Genomic DNA, 18,892 nt, shown 5'->3' with positions numbered 1-18,892 from the left:
GGGCCGCGGGGCTCCGGCCGGCGGTGCCCGCTGACCCCCCCGCGCTGAGCAGAGGCACCGCGGCCTCTCGGCACTTGCGCCCATTGAGCTGGGGGTTGGCCTGCGGTTTGCTTTATCCCCACCTCAAACCGCGCAGCGTGGGAGCATGAGCTTCAAAAGGCCCTTTTATTGCGATATTTGTGTGAGCAGCGGCGCCTCTGATCATCCCTGCTCTCCACTTAATTTTGTGCTGAGCAAACTGAAGAAACTAGTCCTGTCTGTTGAAAATCTATTTAAACCTCTTGTTTAAACTTCTCCAAGTGACTCTGGTAAATGCTTTTCCCTGCATGATAAACTCTTTCTGCTACTGTGAGTCAGTACATACACTTGCCACATTGCCATTCGCTCATAGGTGCATACCTACCTCTGCAGAATTAAGATTATTTTCTCTTCCTTGAGCTCTCCTTCGGAACTGCTCAGGGGCTGCGCTGTGCACGAGGGCAGGGAAACCAACTGTCTGCAAAGTAACTTGGCAAAATACCGTTTTGGGGGTTTTTTGTTTTCTCTAAGCTAGATCTCTTTCCTGAGCCAGTTGATGGTATGGTCTCAGGAATAGTTGTGGTGGTCCAGGGCCTGGCAGGAGGGACCAGCTGGGAAACGGGATGGTAAGAGCGGTTTGAGCTAGCAGTACTGTGAGGAAACGTGAGGGGTGCCTTTGGATCAGATTATTCTCACTACTTGCATTTGCTCATATGGACTGTATGAGTGTTTAAGATCAGATACTGCCAGGCTGTTAATGTTTCCCTAAAGTCTAATTTTGTTTAAAGTATGAATTTGGCTGACACGTTTTAGCGTGTTTTAAGATAATGTAAGAAGAATTGTATAGATATTCAGAAAAATAATTTCAGAGTTACTGATTTATCCTCGCTTTCTTTAAGGGTATGAAATGGTTATTGTACTACATTAGTAACAGCTTGAGTTTCTGTTGCAGTGTTGTGGGGAGCATGTTTAAGTGGTGATAGAAAGTAGGCTTAAAGGAGTCAATTTGCTGTGTATGGCACTGACCAAATTAGTACAGTGTGTGGGATTGGGATTCAAATGTTTTACACTGGAGAGTGTTAAACTATTGAAACAAAAATTACTCAGGGGCTGGAGAAAGTGCATCATGATAAGGGACTGTGAGAGAGCTCTCAAATAACTCAAGCTATGTACTTTATATAAGAAAGATGACTGAGAGGCACCTGGATTATGGCATGTAAGAGGAAAAAAAAAAAACCCCAAACAAACAAATTTGCCACAGAACCACCTAGACACTAAAAGGATCTAGTAGAGGAAGGCTTATGAAAAATCAATATCTGGAAGTGGCTTCTGTTTCAAATGGTGAATGAGCAAGAATGGAACAAACTGCCCAAAGTGGCAGATTTTGGATGGAACAAACTTCTTGGGAAGTGGCAGATTTTCGTATCGTCATGTCTTCAAACCAGAGTCAGGTGCCTTCCTGGAAGACATGCTTCAGCTCAATACAGTGCCAAGTTCTGTACTGTCTTGCTGGGGTAAAACTAAGGTGGAAGACAGCACAGGCCAGAGTAAGTGATCTGTTGGCCTGTTGTGGTCATGATCAGCTTAAATCTCTTCTAAAATACTGTATCATTTTAGGCCCCCAAGACATAAGAAGTTACTGGGTTTCACAGGAATTCCTCAGCAGAGCTGGGAATTGATCACAGATCTTAGCATCCCAGGTCAGTATCTTGGTTCCTTTTTATGCATTTAAGTAGCACCTTTATTTTTATTTTGAGTATATATCAGGGTTATCAGAACATGTGATCACAGAAGGAAGGCATGCAGGTAGCAAAGGACAGTTCAGCCTGCAGTTACTGTTGTAAACACTAGTGCAAGGGCAAATGTGTTCCTGATGTTATAACCATGACAGAGTGGCTAAAAGGAAATAATTTGGTAAAGGGCTTGAATGTCAGATCCCTTGTGATTTACCTGTTTGAATAGTTAAAGCTTAAAGTTAAGATAACAGCTTAATAGTATAATTCCAAAAGGCCAGTAAATAATTCTGTGACTTGTACACAGTTATGTGATGAGAGATACATTTCTGATGTTTGAAGAGCTCCTGGCCATGAAGAAGAGTGGGGAAGAGCAAGGGTAATGGTTTGCACTGGCAAACCACTATAGCTTACTCAGCTCTATGAAGAGACTTTTGGGCTTACTTTTAGGTGATTTATTGCAGTAGTAGGAATATGGATGCAGCCATGATTGTGTAAGGATGTAAGTGAAGAGAGATTTGCAAGAACGGGATAATATCAGATGTACTTGTGAAATGGATCAAGCTTTTGGGTACACCAGCTCTTCTTCGGGCTTGACTTTCATGTCTCCAGTTTTAACAGTGGTGTCCTGGATGTTTTACTGCTGTACCTTAAATCTTAGTGTGATAGAAAAAAATGTAGTTGTTACTTACATTATAGACAGCTTTAGGAAGCTCTTTATTTTAATGCATGGTGGGCAGAAAGGATTCTAGAGGTTACTTGCTTTTTCAGTTTTGTAGTAAGTACTTTGGGTGTATCTGCTTTGCTTATATGAGATGCTGAAGGTGTGTCTCTATATATATATACACACATGGCTGTATTCAGAGATTAATCCTGAGATATTCAGTCTTGCCTGACAAAGTTGTGTTTAATTCTGAGTGCATTTGGCAGCAGCTTCTTAACAGGAGCGATTCAGTGCTGCAGTTTGTGCTGTAGCTGATGCTTCCAGAGATTCCTGTTTGTTTGTTTGGTGTTTTTTTTTTTAATCCCACTAGCTTTTTCTTCAGTACATATATGAGATTTTTTTCTTCATTGTTCTGAATAAAGCGTAGTCACCCTCTTTCATCATCTTCTTGCACTACACTTGTTTTCCCCTGTAGATTCCTATATGGAGGCATTTTTCAATAATGGCAGTATAGTTTTTAACTCATGACAACCATCTAGCAGACCTTTTCATGTTGCTTCAGTGAAAGCTTGTATGTGACACTCCTGCAGTTCTTTGTGTATGTATCTTTTAAATTGTTTTTTCCCCTTTGGTTTAGTATGTATTTGTTAAAATGGTGGCTAAAAAGAAGGGAAAATGTAGCATATGGACAGCATTAAAATATACTAACCTTTACTTGTTAATAGCTGCTGAGATTTTGTGGAAGAAACTGGCACAGATGGTGATTTGCCAACTTTTGCTCTTTTTTCCTTGAAGTTAGGCCTGAGAAGTCCTTACTCACCAGTGGAAGACTCTGTAAACTTTTTGGACACTTAAGCATGTGAGGGTGAAAAACTTTCTGAGTATTCTGTTTGTACTGGATATAGAGATATTGATATATAAAGTTCATGTATCTGAACTTAAGTCCTTTAACAAAACCCCCCAGAATTTTACTGTTTTGATTTCCTGAAAAATTGATGTGGGTAAGGTAAAATCTGTAAATATTTTTGGCGTGGCCGGCACTGAGACTGGGAGAAGAGCTCAGAAGCTGGTGAGACTCTTTGAAAGATACTTGGTTTCTTATTGTTAAGCATTAAGTAGCTGCAGCAGCTGCCCTAATTTGGGTGGTTCTTGGCTAGTAAAGTGAACCCCTTCTCTTCTCTGTACCTTTTGCTTAAGGATGTTGCAGGATGAATCCATTTAAGTGCTATGCTTAGTGTGGCATTATAAAAGAGAACTTGCAATCTGTAAAATTAATTTCAGTAGCCTAATAGCTTACTTCCATAAGTACTTGTTAGGGTGTACCCTGCTTTGATTTTTTTATTCCCCCCCCCCCCCCCAGCAGGTAATTTTTAAACTGTGATCCTAAAATACACCTTTGTGCTGGAAATAACACTTAATACTATGTATTTTTTCAGTGTAGATAGATCTTGATGCAATTTGCTTGAGTGTTTTCTTTCAGTGTGCTCACATCTGGGCATTTGAAGCTGATTAAATGCAGCACACGTCAACAGAATTCATCAAGGAAGCAAGCATCTTATCCAGAAGATGTTGCTCTAAGAGTTGGTGAACTCTAGTTTTGGCAGAACTGCACAAATGCTGCAACTGGGAATTCTCTGCTGAACATAGTGAACTTTGAGTCCTCAGAAGAGCGTGTTGGGAATGGGTTTGGCCAAAGGTATGTTAGATTGTGAGTCCCTGATGTCACAGCAGGAGAAGACATTTGGGAGTGGGATGTTTGAGCTTGATTGACAACCCAGTGTGAACTTCAGAAGAGATGTTCTAGTATGCCATGGTAGAGAGAGACATTCTCAGGAGCTTAGTAGTACTTGGTAGTCACCTGGGGTCTCTCATCTGCTCAGCGGGTTGTCTGTGTTTGTATAAATACACAGCAAAGTGGACTGCTAAGTCTGATTCTGCTTCTTCTGTGACAGGTGACTTTTGATACAACCAGACATTTTAGTCAAGGAGCCATAAGAAAGAGAAGCCTGGAAAGACTAAAGCTGCAAGAACAGGAGCACGTTCGAAAAAGGGGGAGAAAGAGAGGGGGTTGAAAGGTGAGAGTGTATTTTTAGAGAATGTCCCATTTTCTTGAGATTTGTTACACTATCTCATACCAAGTAAAATCCAGGAAGAGTGGTTACTGTAAAAATCCAGGCTTTGAGGAGACAGGAGTTGGAGAACTTGAAGCAATAATAATATGTAGTTTTTATGTGTTACTGTCAGAAAGAAAAGCATCCTAATTCTGTGTGTAAGGTGTCAGATGGATGGATCTGGGTTATGAGAAAGGGTGGACTACTATCCTGAGGTCCCTTTCAGATTGTATTGTTCTGTGGGCCTGGAGTGAAATTGGAGAGCTGTTGCCTCAAATTGCTCTGAGGCTTGATTGCTTAAGGTTCTGCACGTGGGCTTTTTGTATTGCTCTGTGCTGCAACATCATAAATTAATGTCTTTATGCCTTGAAGTAAAATTATTGTGATATACATTTCTAGGTGTCTCCCAGCTGGCTGGAAGGTCCAAAGCTAGAGATGAACACCTTTCCATCTTTTCTTCTACCCCTTGTTACATGTTACTTCTTTCATTGTTGTTATCTTCAGGGCAGTGTTCTTAGATTTTGTATATGAGTAGTAGTAGTATATTGAAGTTTTAATTCTGTAGATAATGTATTTGGATGGCATTCTAAACTGTCACTAGTAATAAATCATTTTACACACCTTCATGTCTTAAAAAAACCCAACACTTAAAATGTGGAGCATAGTGACTCTAATGCTAGGTCTCTAAAAACATTGCTATGCTTCCATAGTTAATTCTTAAAAAATATTTTTAAACGCTTATTTGTGTGAATGTTTTGTTCCTTCAGCTTTCTGGAGTTTTCTGTAACGTGTCATGTTGGTTGTTTAGTAGATATACTTCCTACAGGACAAGGTTTCCAAAAAATAGTGACAGCTTGTTGTAGTTTAACCCTGACCAGCAATAAGCCCCACACAGCTGCTTACTCTCCCTCCTCCCACTGTGGGAAGGGGGAGGACATTGGAAGGGTAAAAGTGAGAAGACTTGTGGGTTGAGATAAAAACAGTTTAACAGGTAAAGCAAAAGCCACACAGGCAAAGCAAAGTAAAACAAGGAATTCGTTCACCCCTTGCCGTGGGCAGGCAGGTGCTCGGCTATCCCCAGGGAAGCAGGGCTGCACGGTGTCTTGGGGAGACAAACGCCACCACTGCCAGCGTCTCCCCTTCCGCCTTCTTCCCGCAGCTCTACGTGCTGAGCATGACGCCACACGGCCTGGGATGTCCCTGGGGTCAGTTGGGCTCAGGTGTCCCGGCTGTGCCCCCTCCCAGCTCCTTGTGCCCCCCCAGGCTCCTCGCTGGCGGGGTGGGGTGAGGAGCAGGAAAAGCCTTGACTCTGTGTAAGCGCTGCCCAGCAGTAACGAAAACATCCCTGTGCTGTCAGAGCTGTTTCCAGCACAAACCCAAACCACAGCCCCATACTGGCTACTGTGAAGAAAATTAACTCTACCCCAGCCAAAACTAGCACACATTTCAACTGTAGTTTATAGAACAGTGGAAATAGTCTTGTAACACCTCTTAAATGGGGCCCTCGTGCTAATATCCAGGGGAGATTTGTTCATTTAAGAATTAGTTCCAAACAATTAGTCTCTCATTGTGTCCTTGGAGACAATAGGTTATGTGACTGTTGTCTTGGTAGTGCTTGTAAAGAAAACCCTAGAATACAAACCATTTGAGACACAGAACTTTCTAAACGTGTGTGTCAGTTGGATGCATGTCATCTATGTGCCATGGATTTTTTGTAACATGCTATTCTAACAAACAAGATTCCTTGTTAGCCACATGTGGATTCTTGGTGACTGGTTGATTATTATTAGCACTTCAAAGACTTGCATCCAATTCTCCAGGACTCTAAATGTAAGACAAGTGTCATCTAAATTGTCCCATGTTGATAATTACCTAGAAAAAGACGTGATGAAAAGAAGTTCAAGAGAGAAAAAAGAAAGCTAAGCTCGAGAGGAGAGAAGAGAGGCAGATAGATGGAGATGAGAAACATCCCCCAAAGCAGCAGAAGGTACCAGCTGAAGAACAGCAGTGGCCAGAGAATATGCCTGAATGGGAAGAAAGGAAATCCCTGCTAGCTCAGAGAAGAGTGGAGTCTGTCAGACTGCTTACAGTGCTGTTAAACCGTGTGAAAGTAAGATTATTTTAAAACATTTTAAATTTTGAAGACTGTTTATTAGAGCTTGAATAATTCACTAGACATTTGATGTCTTGATGCTGTACAGAATGCCTCAGGACTGACCGAACACTGTGAAGGCCTGAGGTCTAAGTCTTGTGACAATCTGCTCTCAATTGGCAGAGATGACAGTCTTGCCCAAAGAGCAAAGGTAGTGCATTTCCACCCAGAAACTTTCCCTTGTTCAAGGCCTTGTCATTACTGAGAAAATAGGGCTGAAAGGGCTGTGTCAGCTCTATTAGACTTGATCCAGTGTTGCAAACAAGGAGTTTTGGGGTGGGGATGCAAATGAAGCAATCACTGCTTGTTTTGGTCTCAGGCCTGCAAGTGACAGAATTAAATTGATGGGGATTATGCCAGTTGCATTTCCAGCAGCCTCTCTTGTGGCCAGCACTAACCTATCAGTTCTGTTTCAGCATGATTCAGCTAATGCCTTGAGAAAGTCAGCAGAGGAGGGATAAAAATTTGAGTGTTTTGCTCATAGATTAATGTTTGGAGGTTTATTTTAGTGCTTTGGGCTAAAAGAAAAAAATTTTAAAATGAAAACAGGGGTTTTCATTTCTCAGGGGTGGTAACATGGCTTTGTCTTCACTATTTGCTAAGTAAAAATTTGCTTGCAGCTTTTAACAAGTACGTTTGCCCCAACCCTAAGGTTAAAGATTTCTAAAGGACTATCATTTTCTAAGAGTTGAAGTCAGAGGCTACCCTTGCCATTCTGCATGAGTTTCAGGGCCCCATGACATATGACACTGGCCACCTTAGTTATGAAGGCGATGTGTTGAATAAACTTCTAGTTTCCTGGTTTCACCACTTGGAAAGCTTTAGATTGGTTGTGTTTGGACCCATTTAAAACAATGTATAACAAAGTGATTTATTCTAATTAAAATATTTTATCTACAAAAATATAGTAATTGCATGCAGTACTAGTTGTGACGCTGTGATCAAACAAAGAATAAATATTTTCTTATGCAGTTGCAGTGAGATAGATGAATTGATTTAAAAGACCACTTTCACATTGAGAGTGGAACTTTCTGAGACGATGAAATATCTGTAGTTCTCACTTAGGGATACTGGGATTGTATGATTGAGCTCTGAACTAAGCCACACTTATCCCTCACCTGTGTAATTCTTCTCACCATGGGACTGCTTGCTTAGGAGTTTGCAGTTGAGCACTCTTTATAGCGCTCAATAAATGTACGTAATAATTTTCCTGATTTTTTTTTTTTTTTTTATTTGAAGGATTTTGCACAGTTGGCAAGTCAAAAAGTGGATCCTTCATTGGGCATAAGGAAGGATGATTCCTTTTCTGAAACGGCATTTAAAGGCTTACATCAGGAACTGATTAACTCACATTACACGTACAGAGAGTTGAAACATAAGGAAGAGTTTAAGTGCCCGTTAACCCAAAAAGGTGGCAGCTTACCTAGTGAGGAAGGAGATGAGAGTAACTTCCAAGCTTCTGCTTGTCACATAGTCAGGATGATTTTAAATGATCCCTGTACAGCCCCGCGTTCTGATGGACTGCCTGACAGAAATGCGTACAACTCCTTTGGCTGTGGATCTTTACTGATTACAGTTACACAAGACTGTAGGGTCATCGAATCTCTCGATGGAAGGGACCACCCAACACTGAATGTAGTTCATATGCAGACAGTGTCTGATGAAGATGGTTGCAAAAAGCAAAAGGTTTATGAGACTGATGAATTCATCCATTATTTATTAAACCACTATCAGACACCACGCTATGCACGTGTTTGCTTAGAGCCAAAACCCACTGTGAACAAGTCCTGGTGGAAGAGAGTGGTGTCTAATGATGATAGTGGTTTTGGTGTCAGCTTGAGTAACAGACATGGTCAGCACTTCAGAGAAGTGAGTCCTGTCCAAAACCTCAACAAGAGGAATTGTAGTAGCGATGGTAACTGTAGACTGGTGATCACTGTTGGGGAACTTGAGTCATCAGACACTGTGTTAGAAAACAAGGCCTATGGGGGTAGGCTTGCAAAAAAGTTGGAAGTGCAGAGGAATGACTCCCTCACTGTTGATAACTTACCGCATGCTGAACTGAATCATTCTTTGGATTGCACTGCTGTTGCTCATGGTAATGAATTCAAACAAGAAGATGGTAGTGCTGAAGGTACAGTGCAATACAAAACATGTAGATCTGCTTGTAGGTTAAAGGTGGAAGAGATCGATGGTTCCAAGTATTTTATAGAGGCATGTAGTGACTCGATGAAGAGAACAGGAAGAAGGTGTGAAGAAATTTACAGCGATTGTAATAAAGGGTGCTTGCCTGCAAGACCTGAGGAAAGAAAATTACTGGTTTACCTTAAAAATGTAACTCTGGAAGGTCAAGAGAAGAAAAGCAGCAAATGTAACTTCTGTTCTAATTCTGTCTATGAGGGCTTGGCAAGGCAGTGTGAACATAAGCTTAAAAAGTCATGCAAGAGGTCTGTTAGTAAATTAAAACATGAAGGACAGAAAAGTGAGAGACAATCCAGGGAAGAGGAGAGAAATGCTCTCAAAATGAAGAAAAAGCGAAAAAACCTTTCTTCTAATCTTTTATCTGATGAATGTGGCTTTTCAGAGATGGACAGTTGCATGCAGCTGGAGTCACTCAGAAAGATACAAAGAAAATGTAAGAAAATGTTCCACAAAAAAGTGAAATTCAATGCACTTCACACCTCCATGGCAGTACCAGATGTTACCCCTTGTGATGGCTTACCACTTCAGGAGACCCTCCAGAGGGCAGGTGAGAAACAGGGACACCAGAACTGAGGTGACTGAATTTGACAGGCCTCTAGAAGGTGAGGTTAGTTGCCAGTTCTTAGCAATGAATGGTAAGTGTTTTTAAAAAAGAGTTTTAAAAAGTGTAAACATGGTGTAAAACAGGTGTGTGACTTGTGCAGTTAAAGGTTTGTTTGGTTTAGTTCAGAAACATACACACAGCTGCAGTTGAAGAGTAGTATTTGTCTATTTAATTGGATAGCAAAGTATCTGTCATGGGCATGAGCAGATAGGTGGTAACAACATGCATGCTAGAAACTCAAATGCTTTAGACAACTAAAACATTAAACTCAGTATGTGGTATGTCTGGGTTGGAAGTACTGTCTGAACTTAGTGAATTTATATATAGGTGGTCATCTGATCTCCATACAGGATTGCTACATTTCTGGCTATTGTTACACACGACCTTTCAGTTTTCAGTTTGTTGGTGGATACCTTACAGCTATCTCCTCATACCCTTCCCCTCTCTGACCCACCCCAACCAACTCATTTTACATAACTTTTTGATATACTTATCTGCAGGAGATGAGAGGAAATTAATGTTGAGAAGAGAGATGGATGCAGATGTCAGAGGATGCTCTCTATTTCCTCTTGAGATAATTCAGACAAACCCCTGCTCAGATGCTTTCTGTGGAGCAGAGCCCAGAAGAGGATGCTGATCAACTACTATATAATTCTCCTACATTTTTACATAGAAGTGGGAGAAGAAAGAAGAAAGCCCTTTGACAGTTAAAAGGTATATGAAATACTGGGTTTTTTTGCTTAAGTAATTCCTTTGGTTAGAATATCTAACTGGTGTAGTGAGCCACAAAACTAGAATCTGTGTTTGCCTTTTGAGTAACAGAGGACCAAAACATTCCCCAGCACCAGAAGAACTTTCGTGGACCAGTTACTAAGAATTTGAAAGATCAAGATCATGGACTGTTATACTCTGATTAAATGTAGGGAATCATGTAAATAGCAAAGTTACAGTATTTAGTAGTAACAAGTCATTGGAAAAAAATCATAGCTATGTAAATCCTAGAGCATATGAAGTGCCTCCTCAATCAGATTGTTAAAATGATGGGTCTGGAAGGTGTGGGGGACATTTATACTCAATTGTGGGAAGTAATACATTTCCAAATATGAAAAAAATCCCATCATCTGTAAAACCCACACTGGAAAAAATGTGTGTTTTCTATTCACAGTTCTAGAGGTGTTTCTGAAAACTTTCTGTTTTTTTGGGGGGATGGATTTTGCTGAACTTGTGCTAGATGTAGTGCTTCCAGGAATCCAAATGATTGTCTGAGCAAAGCTCTGAATGCTAGATGGTGAAAGAGCAATGCTTGTCAGCATGCTGACAGTCCCCATGTCTACGCAGGTTGAAAATTTGTTCACAAGATTTTGAAGGCACATGTAGTGAGATAGCTATTAGTATGAGTTTGCTTACAAATAATTTCCGGAGGAATTGTGAAATGTTGTCAGACTTGTGCTGCATGTAGATTAAAATGTGAAAACACAGTCTAGGAGCTTGAGTTATAGCCATATTTATGCAGCTTGCTGTATTTAGAAGACAGCCACAGTTGCTTTTGGACAAAGTCCCTTAGCAAGATACCAAGGACCAGTTCTACTAAGTTCAATCCCTGATTATTTCAGCTTTCATTTTAGTATGCTTTATTTATTAACATGTCAATATACTAAGTTAATGTGATAATGTTGCCTTCATTACATAAAATCTTACCCAAGTTCATAATTTCTGCTCCAATAAATACTAATTAAAAAAATTGTAATTGTTCATGGTAGATAAGTTCTCCCCCAGTGTTCAGTACTGGCGTTTCCTACAGGCTTTAAGCCAGGTTTTATGTCTTCTCTCTTCACATGTTCAGATGTTGAGTGCCTTTTCAGGGTCATGAACGACAAGCAGTTGCTACTCAAAAGTACTGTTAATCTATTACTTTTATCTAAAAAGATCTTATTTTCTTGACAGAAATATTTTCTGACTATTTTCGAGAACATTTATGCCCCTTTTAAGTCTCCTTTTTAGTATTTTATACAACTGTAATGAAGATCAGCTACTGTATTCGTTGACCATGTAAAATGTTTTGGTTGCACTGACGTGACATACCAAGGGTGTTTTTTCTCTACGCAATATTTGCGGATTAAAGATGACAAAACTTCTCCCTCTGTCAATCTATAGACAGTTCTGCGTCCACGAGTACCCATTTCCCATAAGACAGGCCTTTTGATTACAGGTGAGGAAGTATTTCTTTTCGGTAATCTGGGGGAGCAGGAACTAAACATTTCCTTTGGTGTAAAGTTCTAGTGTTTTTATCAGCATGTTGTCACAATATTCAGTATCAAATAAATACACCAGTTCTGTAATTGCTTCTTGTATTCAACTATATTGATTGAAACTGGTAAAGCAAATCCTCTATCTCCAAGTCCTCATTTGGTGTAAAACAATGTTAGTGAATAAAAGATGCATGCACTTTAAAATGTGAGACACCATTGTAATCTTCATACTGAAACAGAACTTTTGTCTTTCTTACTTGTTTACAGGTGCCATTATTTAGAACCTGTTTACAGGGGGTTAATATTAATTCCTTACATATCGACACACTTAATTTGAGCCCCATCCTTTCATATACTGGACTGGTCAGTATAATTTTGTAATCCTGAAGGCTAATCTTTAAAGATATATAAACCAGTTTGCTTTAAAACTTTTAAAATACATTGCTTTATAGATTAAATTTCAGTAGTTACAGGAGTAAATGTCACATCTTGTGTGAAAGTTACAGAATATTTAGACAAATTACATGCAGCATTTATATAGTTCAGCAAAGGAAATCTAAAACATTGCTGGCATAATTTCACAGCTTTCAGTCTGAGCCTGGCCTGTGTTATTGTACTTGGTGTTTCAACAGGTTGTGGGTTTTTTTTATGGAAACACTATTTACTCTGATGTATGAAGTAGGGCCCTGAGACTGCCGATCTTGCAATCAAATTTGACTTTTTGTGCAGAACTAATGAAAATGCATCCTCATAGAGCTAGTGAGAACAGAAGTCTTCTCAGGGGAGCTGTCTGAGCTAAGCTTTGTTGTTGGAAATACATGGCCCGTTGGTTGTACTTTGTGCTGAATGCTGAAGTCAGAATCCTACAGGCTGTTTTTAAAGCAGTACACAATGCCCATTATTACATCAGTCCATCTGCTTGAAATACAAGAATACAGCAATTAAGATAGAAAGCCCTTTCTTCTTAATCCAGAGATTCCAGGCAATCCATAAAAGCACCTTACCTTTTGTAAGACCCCTTACATAACTCTCGATTTAACCATTCATTGCTGAACTTTTTTTGTTTAACTGAAAGAGCAGGAAGTAAGAGCTCATAAAGATGATTAAGAACAGGTAGAGTTCAGATAAAAGAGCATCTGAATTTTACAAAGCAGTTGTCAGTATGCCAGTACTGGTTGGAAATGAGATGCTATTCAGTTGTTTTGATTTGCTCCAGAGCTCTTCAAGTATGCCTTGGTGACACACCAGTAATGGGTGTTTGGACAGTTCAGATGAGGGAGGTTGCTGATAGTCTCTGCTCTTAGTTGGTCATCGTGCCCTACTTAGTTAATGTACAGTCCAATAAGCTACCTGATACAGTTCTTGCTTAGTCATTGCGGCCAGTCACGGCTGAAGGAAGGGATGAAGTTGCAATGAACAGAGTGAAAAAGAAGGTAAAACCCATCCATTTTCTCCAGCGCTTTAGAAGAAAATAAAATCCATGGCTGCTGCTTCATGAAACCACTGCTTTATGACTCATTTCTTCCCCTTTCACGATAAATTGTTTTCTGTGAAAAAGTAGTAGTTTTACTGAAGTGGAATACTTTTTTTCCCAAGAGGCACAGATGTTTAACATTAAGCTTTGTCTTGTGTTATTCACAGATTTCTGTGTAGTTTTTATTACCGTTCTTTGTGATGCATCATGTTGTAATGGTACAGATTAATACTTAAAATAGCATTTGGTTCCTCAGGATGTGTTATTGAAGAGTCAGATGGTTGGGTCTACTGAAGGGTAGGCTACAGCCTAGACTATTTCCACTACATGACAGCTTTTAAAAGCTCCAGCTTTTGTTCAGTCTTAACAATTACTTGGGCCTTTTTATGCCTAACTCGTTTTTGCAACAGCAAAGCATATTATACAATGTGAACATGTTCTATATTTAATATTCTGTTATACTAACAGGACTGCATTAACTGGCATTCTGTTAGAACATATACTCAATCTATGCATTGGATAATGTAAGAAAGACATGGGAGAAGGATAATATAAAACTTGAAACATTGGGGGAGGATTGAGTATCAGATTTAGTTCTAGTAAATAAAAACAAACGCCACCATTATGCAAGAGTGGTTTATTTTCTGCCTTAAATAAAAGTACATTTCTGATTTGAGGTAAACCATTAGTAATAGTTTGCAAAGAGTATAAATGTCTCTAAAAATAAAATAGCAACACAAAGGTTGTGACAAGATTTACATTTGTTTCTAGACCTTCATTAGGTAGTTCATACAATACCACTTTATGTAAGCTAAATGGCTCGAACAACTGCACTCTTCATGTGAAGGCCCAGCTTAACCCAAAAATGACAGCGTTAGGACTGAGGGAAAGTCATTTGCTCTCACCACGGGTGGTCTCAGGCACTTTAACATGTTAACTTATTATGAAAGCTGCTGTTGTGCAATGCACTACTTCTGAACAATTTTGCCTAGTTTACACCTTCCCACTCAGGACTCGCCTCATCATTTTTGTTGTGTTGACAAATTGAAACAACTTGGCTGGACAGCTGAATCAGAGAAACTAAATGGTGGGAAATATATCAGCCAGGCACCCGAGCAGAATCACCTGGACAAGAAATACGTTTATGAGTGATCAGCAAGACATTAGTTATCTCCATGGAATTTCTGAGGAAGTTTTGCAGAAGTGTTTTGGATGGTGAAGGAGTACATTTACATTTGTCCTTGTTCGAATCCATTTGCCCAGCCCCCTCTGGTAGCAGACTAGGTTACATAGTCAGAACAAACCTAGTAATTAAGCAGAGATGTGAGCGAAGAGAGCAAATAAGTAAAAAGCAATTCAAAGGTCAGGTCCTTGTGTAGAGCGTTGCTGGTTATGCATGAGATTGTGCTGTTTCTTGTAATGGCAGTGTTCCAAAGCAACAAAGGCCTCAACACAGAAACAGCTTGCGCCATGTTATTTCATTTTGTACAGGAAACTTGTATAAGTTACATCGACCAGCAACGTTCTTCTGCTAAAGCTGCGTGTACAAGAGCACTTGTTAATCATGCCACACCAGCAAGTCTTCTTTTTCAGGCCTAGGAATCAATAGCAGGTGATCTTCCTTGTTTAATTTCATTAAAATTCACAGAAGAGTTTTACTAAGAGGAAAAGTGAATGAATAGTAGTCCAGTCAAGTTACACTTCATGGTGTACCTGGTTTCTAGGGATGTCTAGTTACACTCAATATCTAAAACTCTATAAGACTTTAGATGTGCTTTAAAAGTAAACAAAGAATATTAATCCATGCATAATTATGCATGACTGAATGCATCAAGTATTCATCAGTCCTTAATAATTTCCTAAGTAAAAGTGATTTAAACTTTCAAAAACTTTTGTAGTTTTCTAAAGCAGTTAGTGTTTCATCTGTAAGCCACTATGTAACTCCTTAAAAGCCAAATTATCTTATGCGATATTGAATTACAGTGCACCACAAATGAGTATGATCCTTCATGGACAAATAAAATATAGTCCCTTTTCTAAAGGAATAACAACCCAAAGACCAGACCTTGCAGAAGTTAAAACAAGATTTAGTGGAATTTGTGTTGCATATGTGAAGTTACTCTTGTGCTTGCGTCCACAGTGCTAGGTTGTTAATGAAAAACTGGATTTCAACCTACTCTGCACTAAATAGTGATAAAAGAGAAGCAGTAAGAGTCCTTTATTGCCAAAATTGCAGTTTACTTTTGCACAGACCTTTTTTTGTGCATACTTCAGATTATGTAGGTTTAAAGGAAGACATCTTAGACCTTTAGTAGTTTACCACTGAATTTGAAAAGGAAACCTTTGAAAAGAAACAATTCACTGTAACTCTGGACCTTTTGTAAGCACTGCTGCTGTTGCACCTTGTAAAACAGAAGTGGAATGTTACAAATGATCCTTTATGATTCAAAATTAGATTGTTCCTCACTGCACTCTCTAGTCTTTCTTTGCATCCTGGGCATCTTTTTCTTCTTCATCAGAGTATACAGTGTGTTCCTCCCCTTCCTTCAGCAGTTTACCAACATGGTGATACTTAACTGGGGAGAAAAAGAAAAGGAATCCGAGTCATCATTCTGTCCTGAAGATGTACCTTTTTTAACTCGTATGTCTGTTTCCTGAATTAACAAAATGCCTATGCTATATTAAAACAGCTCTCAGGTACTTGTTCCAAGCACTAGGGGGAAGGAGAAAAGACAAAATCAACTACCTATTAATGTTGTAGTAAGTGTAAGAAACGTGCAGAGTGAATGTAACAATCATTCTTCTCCTATTGCCTAAGCCAAAAGATGAGTGAATGTAAAGACGCATGTAAACTGAGGGACTCATCCAGCTAAAGAAGGAGAATCCTGGATTAGATTATTTCTCTTGCCAATGTCAAAGCTAGTTTTTCAACCAATGGCATTGTTAGAATATGTTATGTATTATACCCACACATGTACGTGCAAACATGTATACAACTTTTAAGGGTTTTTATTTTTTGTAATATATGTTGAAAATATCCAATAGGACAAAAGAGGGATCCTTTCTCCCAAAGATAAAGATGGATCTGTTATCCGATTATGCAGCTAAGCTTCTGCCTTATATCTCTTTCTGAACATGTGAAAACGCCAAGATCATATACCTGTAAGAACAGAGCTGTGCTGTGTTGCCCATCTGTCAACTTCAACAAAGCAAAGGATGTCTATGACTACAGGTATTTCAGAATAGCATTGTTGTAATTAATTAATAAGAATTGAAAGCAACTAATTGTCAAATTTACTTACTAGACACATAGGAGTAGAAAGAGTGCAGTTCACTGTCAGTCCTGATGCCTAACTCTTAAGAAGGTAGATTTACAGGCTAGTTTAAGTCATATACTTGGTAGTATAGTTCTGGTTTCTGCGATATACTTGTTAGCATAATAAAACAGCCATTCAATGTGGTGTGATTAACAGTCTTGATTAAGACAGGAAGACCGCCAAAATAGTAGGGGCACATCAGGTCAGAACTGGGATGTTCTAATGGTGTTATGTAGAGGAAAGCTCCATTCTAGGTAGTGATAGCAAACCATTAATACTGAACACTAGATTTAAAAACAAAAACCATTTTATTTTCACTATACTACTTTTTCCCCATTATCTCTCTTAAAAAAAAAAGACAAACAACTGATAATTTTTTGTCTTATCTGAGTAGAAATAATCCTGATGATGTATTTCACCGTACTACTTTTTTCCCATCATCTCTTCCCTCAAAAAAAAATTAATCGAGACAAACAACTGATACATTTATTTTTTGTCTTATCTGAGTAGAAATAATCCTGTTGATGTTCACTTGCTAAAAGGCATCATGAGATATGGAGGAATTATTTTTCATCAACAAGATACACAATAGGAGAAAAAAAATTGTACCAGTGGGCATGCCCTGGTACAAGGTCAACATAAGCAATTTCCATAAAACTGTGGTTTGAAGTTCTCCTAAGCAGCAAGTTGAGGCACAACACAAAACAGCTGGAATTGCCTTTTTAAAACTTTTAATACAAAGCATAGAAAAATAAAGGCAACTATGAGAGTGATTTCCTTCTGTTAATTTTAGAACAAACATCTCAAATGTGGAAGTTGCCTTTGTTCCTCTGCCACTCTGGCCATCACTGGTAACGACCAGGCTGCTTGCAAGCCCAGAGGTGGCATTTGCCCATTCCTGATCTCCTCCTGGGGTAGAAAGTCAGCTGGATACAGTTGTCTGTGAATCTGATAAAGCCATGCAGAGTAACTTTATTTAGAGTAAAAAAAGTTATATCAAGAGCTCCAAGGGGAAAAGGCCTAGTTTAAACAGTCTTCAAAACTCAAAAAACCCAAGAAGTAATAATTCAAATATTATTCTTATTTCTGAGAAGTGGAAGGGGACATAAACTTGATTTTTCAGAGCATTAAAATCTTATTGTCTCTATAGATGGGGTGTTAACTCTTATCAAAACCACGCTCTTAATTTCCAATTCCTGTCAACTTTTTGGGTGGTTTTACAGACCTTATCCTATGACAGAGTGCTTCCATCTTTCCTATAGTTCTGTAAAGAGCAGAGGGAGGGAGAACACAGGAGAACCTGACATTTCTCTTAATTCATTTGAGTAACAGTAATTCTAGTAATAGTAAACTGAGGTATTATTCAAAGTAAGTTTTCAGACTGATGCTTCCAGCTGGTAACCTTTGCTTCCCTTATCACACATTTTATTAGCTATTTCTTTGTAAATAGGTTTAAAATTGCTTACAAGTGAACTGTGACTCCCAGTCCCTCAAGGTCTCTTGCTGTGTAGCGTTGAGATCAGAAAGGTCATCATAGTCATCCCTCAGAGTCTCCTTACCCAGGCAGAAAGTGGCAAGACCTCGGGATGCATCTCTTCCAGCAAAAATCCCATATGGGCCCTCTTCAAAAGAAAAACATAAGCAGCCTTAATAGAGAGGTAATGGATGCTGTATGATCTTCATGGATCAGAGTCCCCAAACTGAAACAGATGAGTTCCAACCCTGACCTGTGGGTCACGGGTGCCTCAAACTTCCGAAATGTTTTTAAGTTTTATTCTACTTGGTAATAAGGGAAAACTGAGGAAGAGGACAAGAAACAAAACCATGGGAAGAGATAATGAGTTTGCTGAAACAACAGGACAACAAACCACCCAACAGTTCATGGAACATACAAACAGTAAGAATAAGCATACAAATTGGGAAGCACATCCTCAGAAAGAGGAACAGAGGAAGGATTTGTAAGTCTGAGGTGAAATGGAAGTTTTCTAAGAGATGTTCCTGACTTAAAGAGCTGAATGGCCAACTTGACAGAAAATGTGGTGGAGATATCAGAAGTTACCAACTTGGGAGAAACATCTATGAAAACTTTCAAAATACAAGATGAACTCAAATGACCAAAACATGCAACTCACAGTAGATCAGATATCTTATCAAGACAGGCTATTGCTAAACGTCATTAATGATTAACTTGCTTGCATGACAAGCCGAAAATGGGGACATTGCATGTTGCAATTAGACATTGAAAGTTCTTCTTCAGGGAGCTTAAAGAACTTAGATGTGAACTCTGGTTACTGTAGAGAGCATGCAATCTTCCACACCTCACAGAGTGAGCTTTTTGCTAAATTCATCAAAAGTGTCTTACTTTTCC

General features: G+C 39.2%; 1 protein-coding gene and 1 long non-coding RNA gene across 7 annotated transcripts; one reads left to right on the top strand and one right to left on the bottom strand.

Annotated features, from left to right (window-relative positions):
- Positions 1 to 150: 150 nt before the first annotated feature.
- Positions 151 to 11,823, top strand: LOC113479987 (A-kinase anchor protein 17B). Of its 6 annotated transcripts, none has more exons than XM_026848469.1 (7): positions 151 to 308; positions 550 to 644; positions 1,636 to 1,718; positions 4,368 to 4,490; positions 6,403 to 6,636; positions 7,918 to 9,427; positions 9,985 to 11,823. In XM_026848469.1, exons 5-7 carry the CDS (start codon positions 6,547 to 6,549, stop codon positions 10,119 to 10,121), a joined length of 1,737 nt encoding a protein of 578 aa, XP_026704270.1. In that variant the 5' UTR covers positions 151 to 308; positions 550 to 644; positions 1,636 to 1,718; positions 4,368 to 4,490; positions 6,403 to 6,546; the 3' UTR covers positions 10,122 to 11,823. The 6 variants fall into 6 exon arrangements, with proteins under 6 accessions (XP_026704270.1, XP_026704271.1, XP_026704269.1 ...); XM_026848470.1 differs by lacking the exon at positions 151 to 308 and adding an exon at positions 3,896 to 4,111 and having other exon boundaries at positions 363 to 644; XM_026848468.1 differs by lacking the exon at positions 151 to 308 and having other exon boundaries at positions 363 to 644.
- A 3,287-nt stretch (positions 11,824 to 15,110) lies between these two features.
- Positions 15,111 to 18,142, bottom strand: LOC113479988. Its single transcript, XR_003398411.1, has 2 exons — positions 17,991 to 18,142; positions 15,111 to 15,783 (listed from the first exon to the last, which is right to left on the bottom strand). It is a non-coding gene; the product is annotated as an uncharacterized LOC113479988 (long non-coding RNA).
- Positions 18,143 to 18,892: the final 750 nt, after the last annotated feature.

This window comes from Athene cunicularia, assembly GCF_003259725.1.
Source record: "Athene cunicularia isolate RWA chromosome 4 unlocalized genomic scaffold, athCun1 chr4_part3, whole genome shotgun sequence".
NCBI classification, from domain to species: domain Eukaryota; kingdom Metazoa; phylum Chordata; class Aves; order Strigiformes; family Strigidae; genus Athene; species Athene cunicularia.
The sequence above is the reverse complement of the archived record's forward strand: the minus strand, read 5'-3'. Positions and strand labels throughout refer to the sequence as shown.

Bases quoted from the DNA above. Each gene is read 5' to 3' on its own strand.
- LOC113479987 (XM_026848469.1), top strand. From the start codon at position 6,547: ATGCCTGAATGGGAAGAAAGGAAATCCCTGCTAGCTCAGAGAAGAGTG. The intron at 6,637-7,917 runs GTAAGATTATTT...TTTTATTTGAAG, and splicing joins TGCTGTTAAACCGTGTGAAA to GATTTTGCACAGTTGGCAAG. The intron at 9,428-9,984 runs GTGAGAAACAGG...ACTTATCTGCAG, and splicing joins GGAGACCCTCCAGAGGGCAG to GAGATGAGAGGAAATTAATG.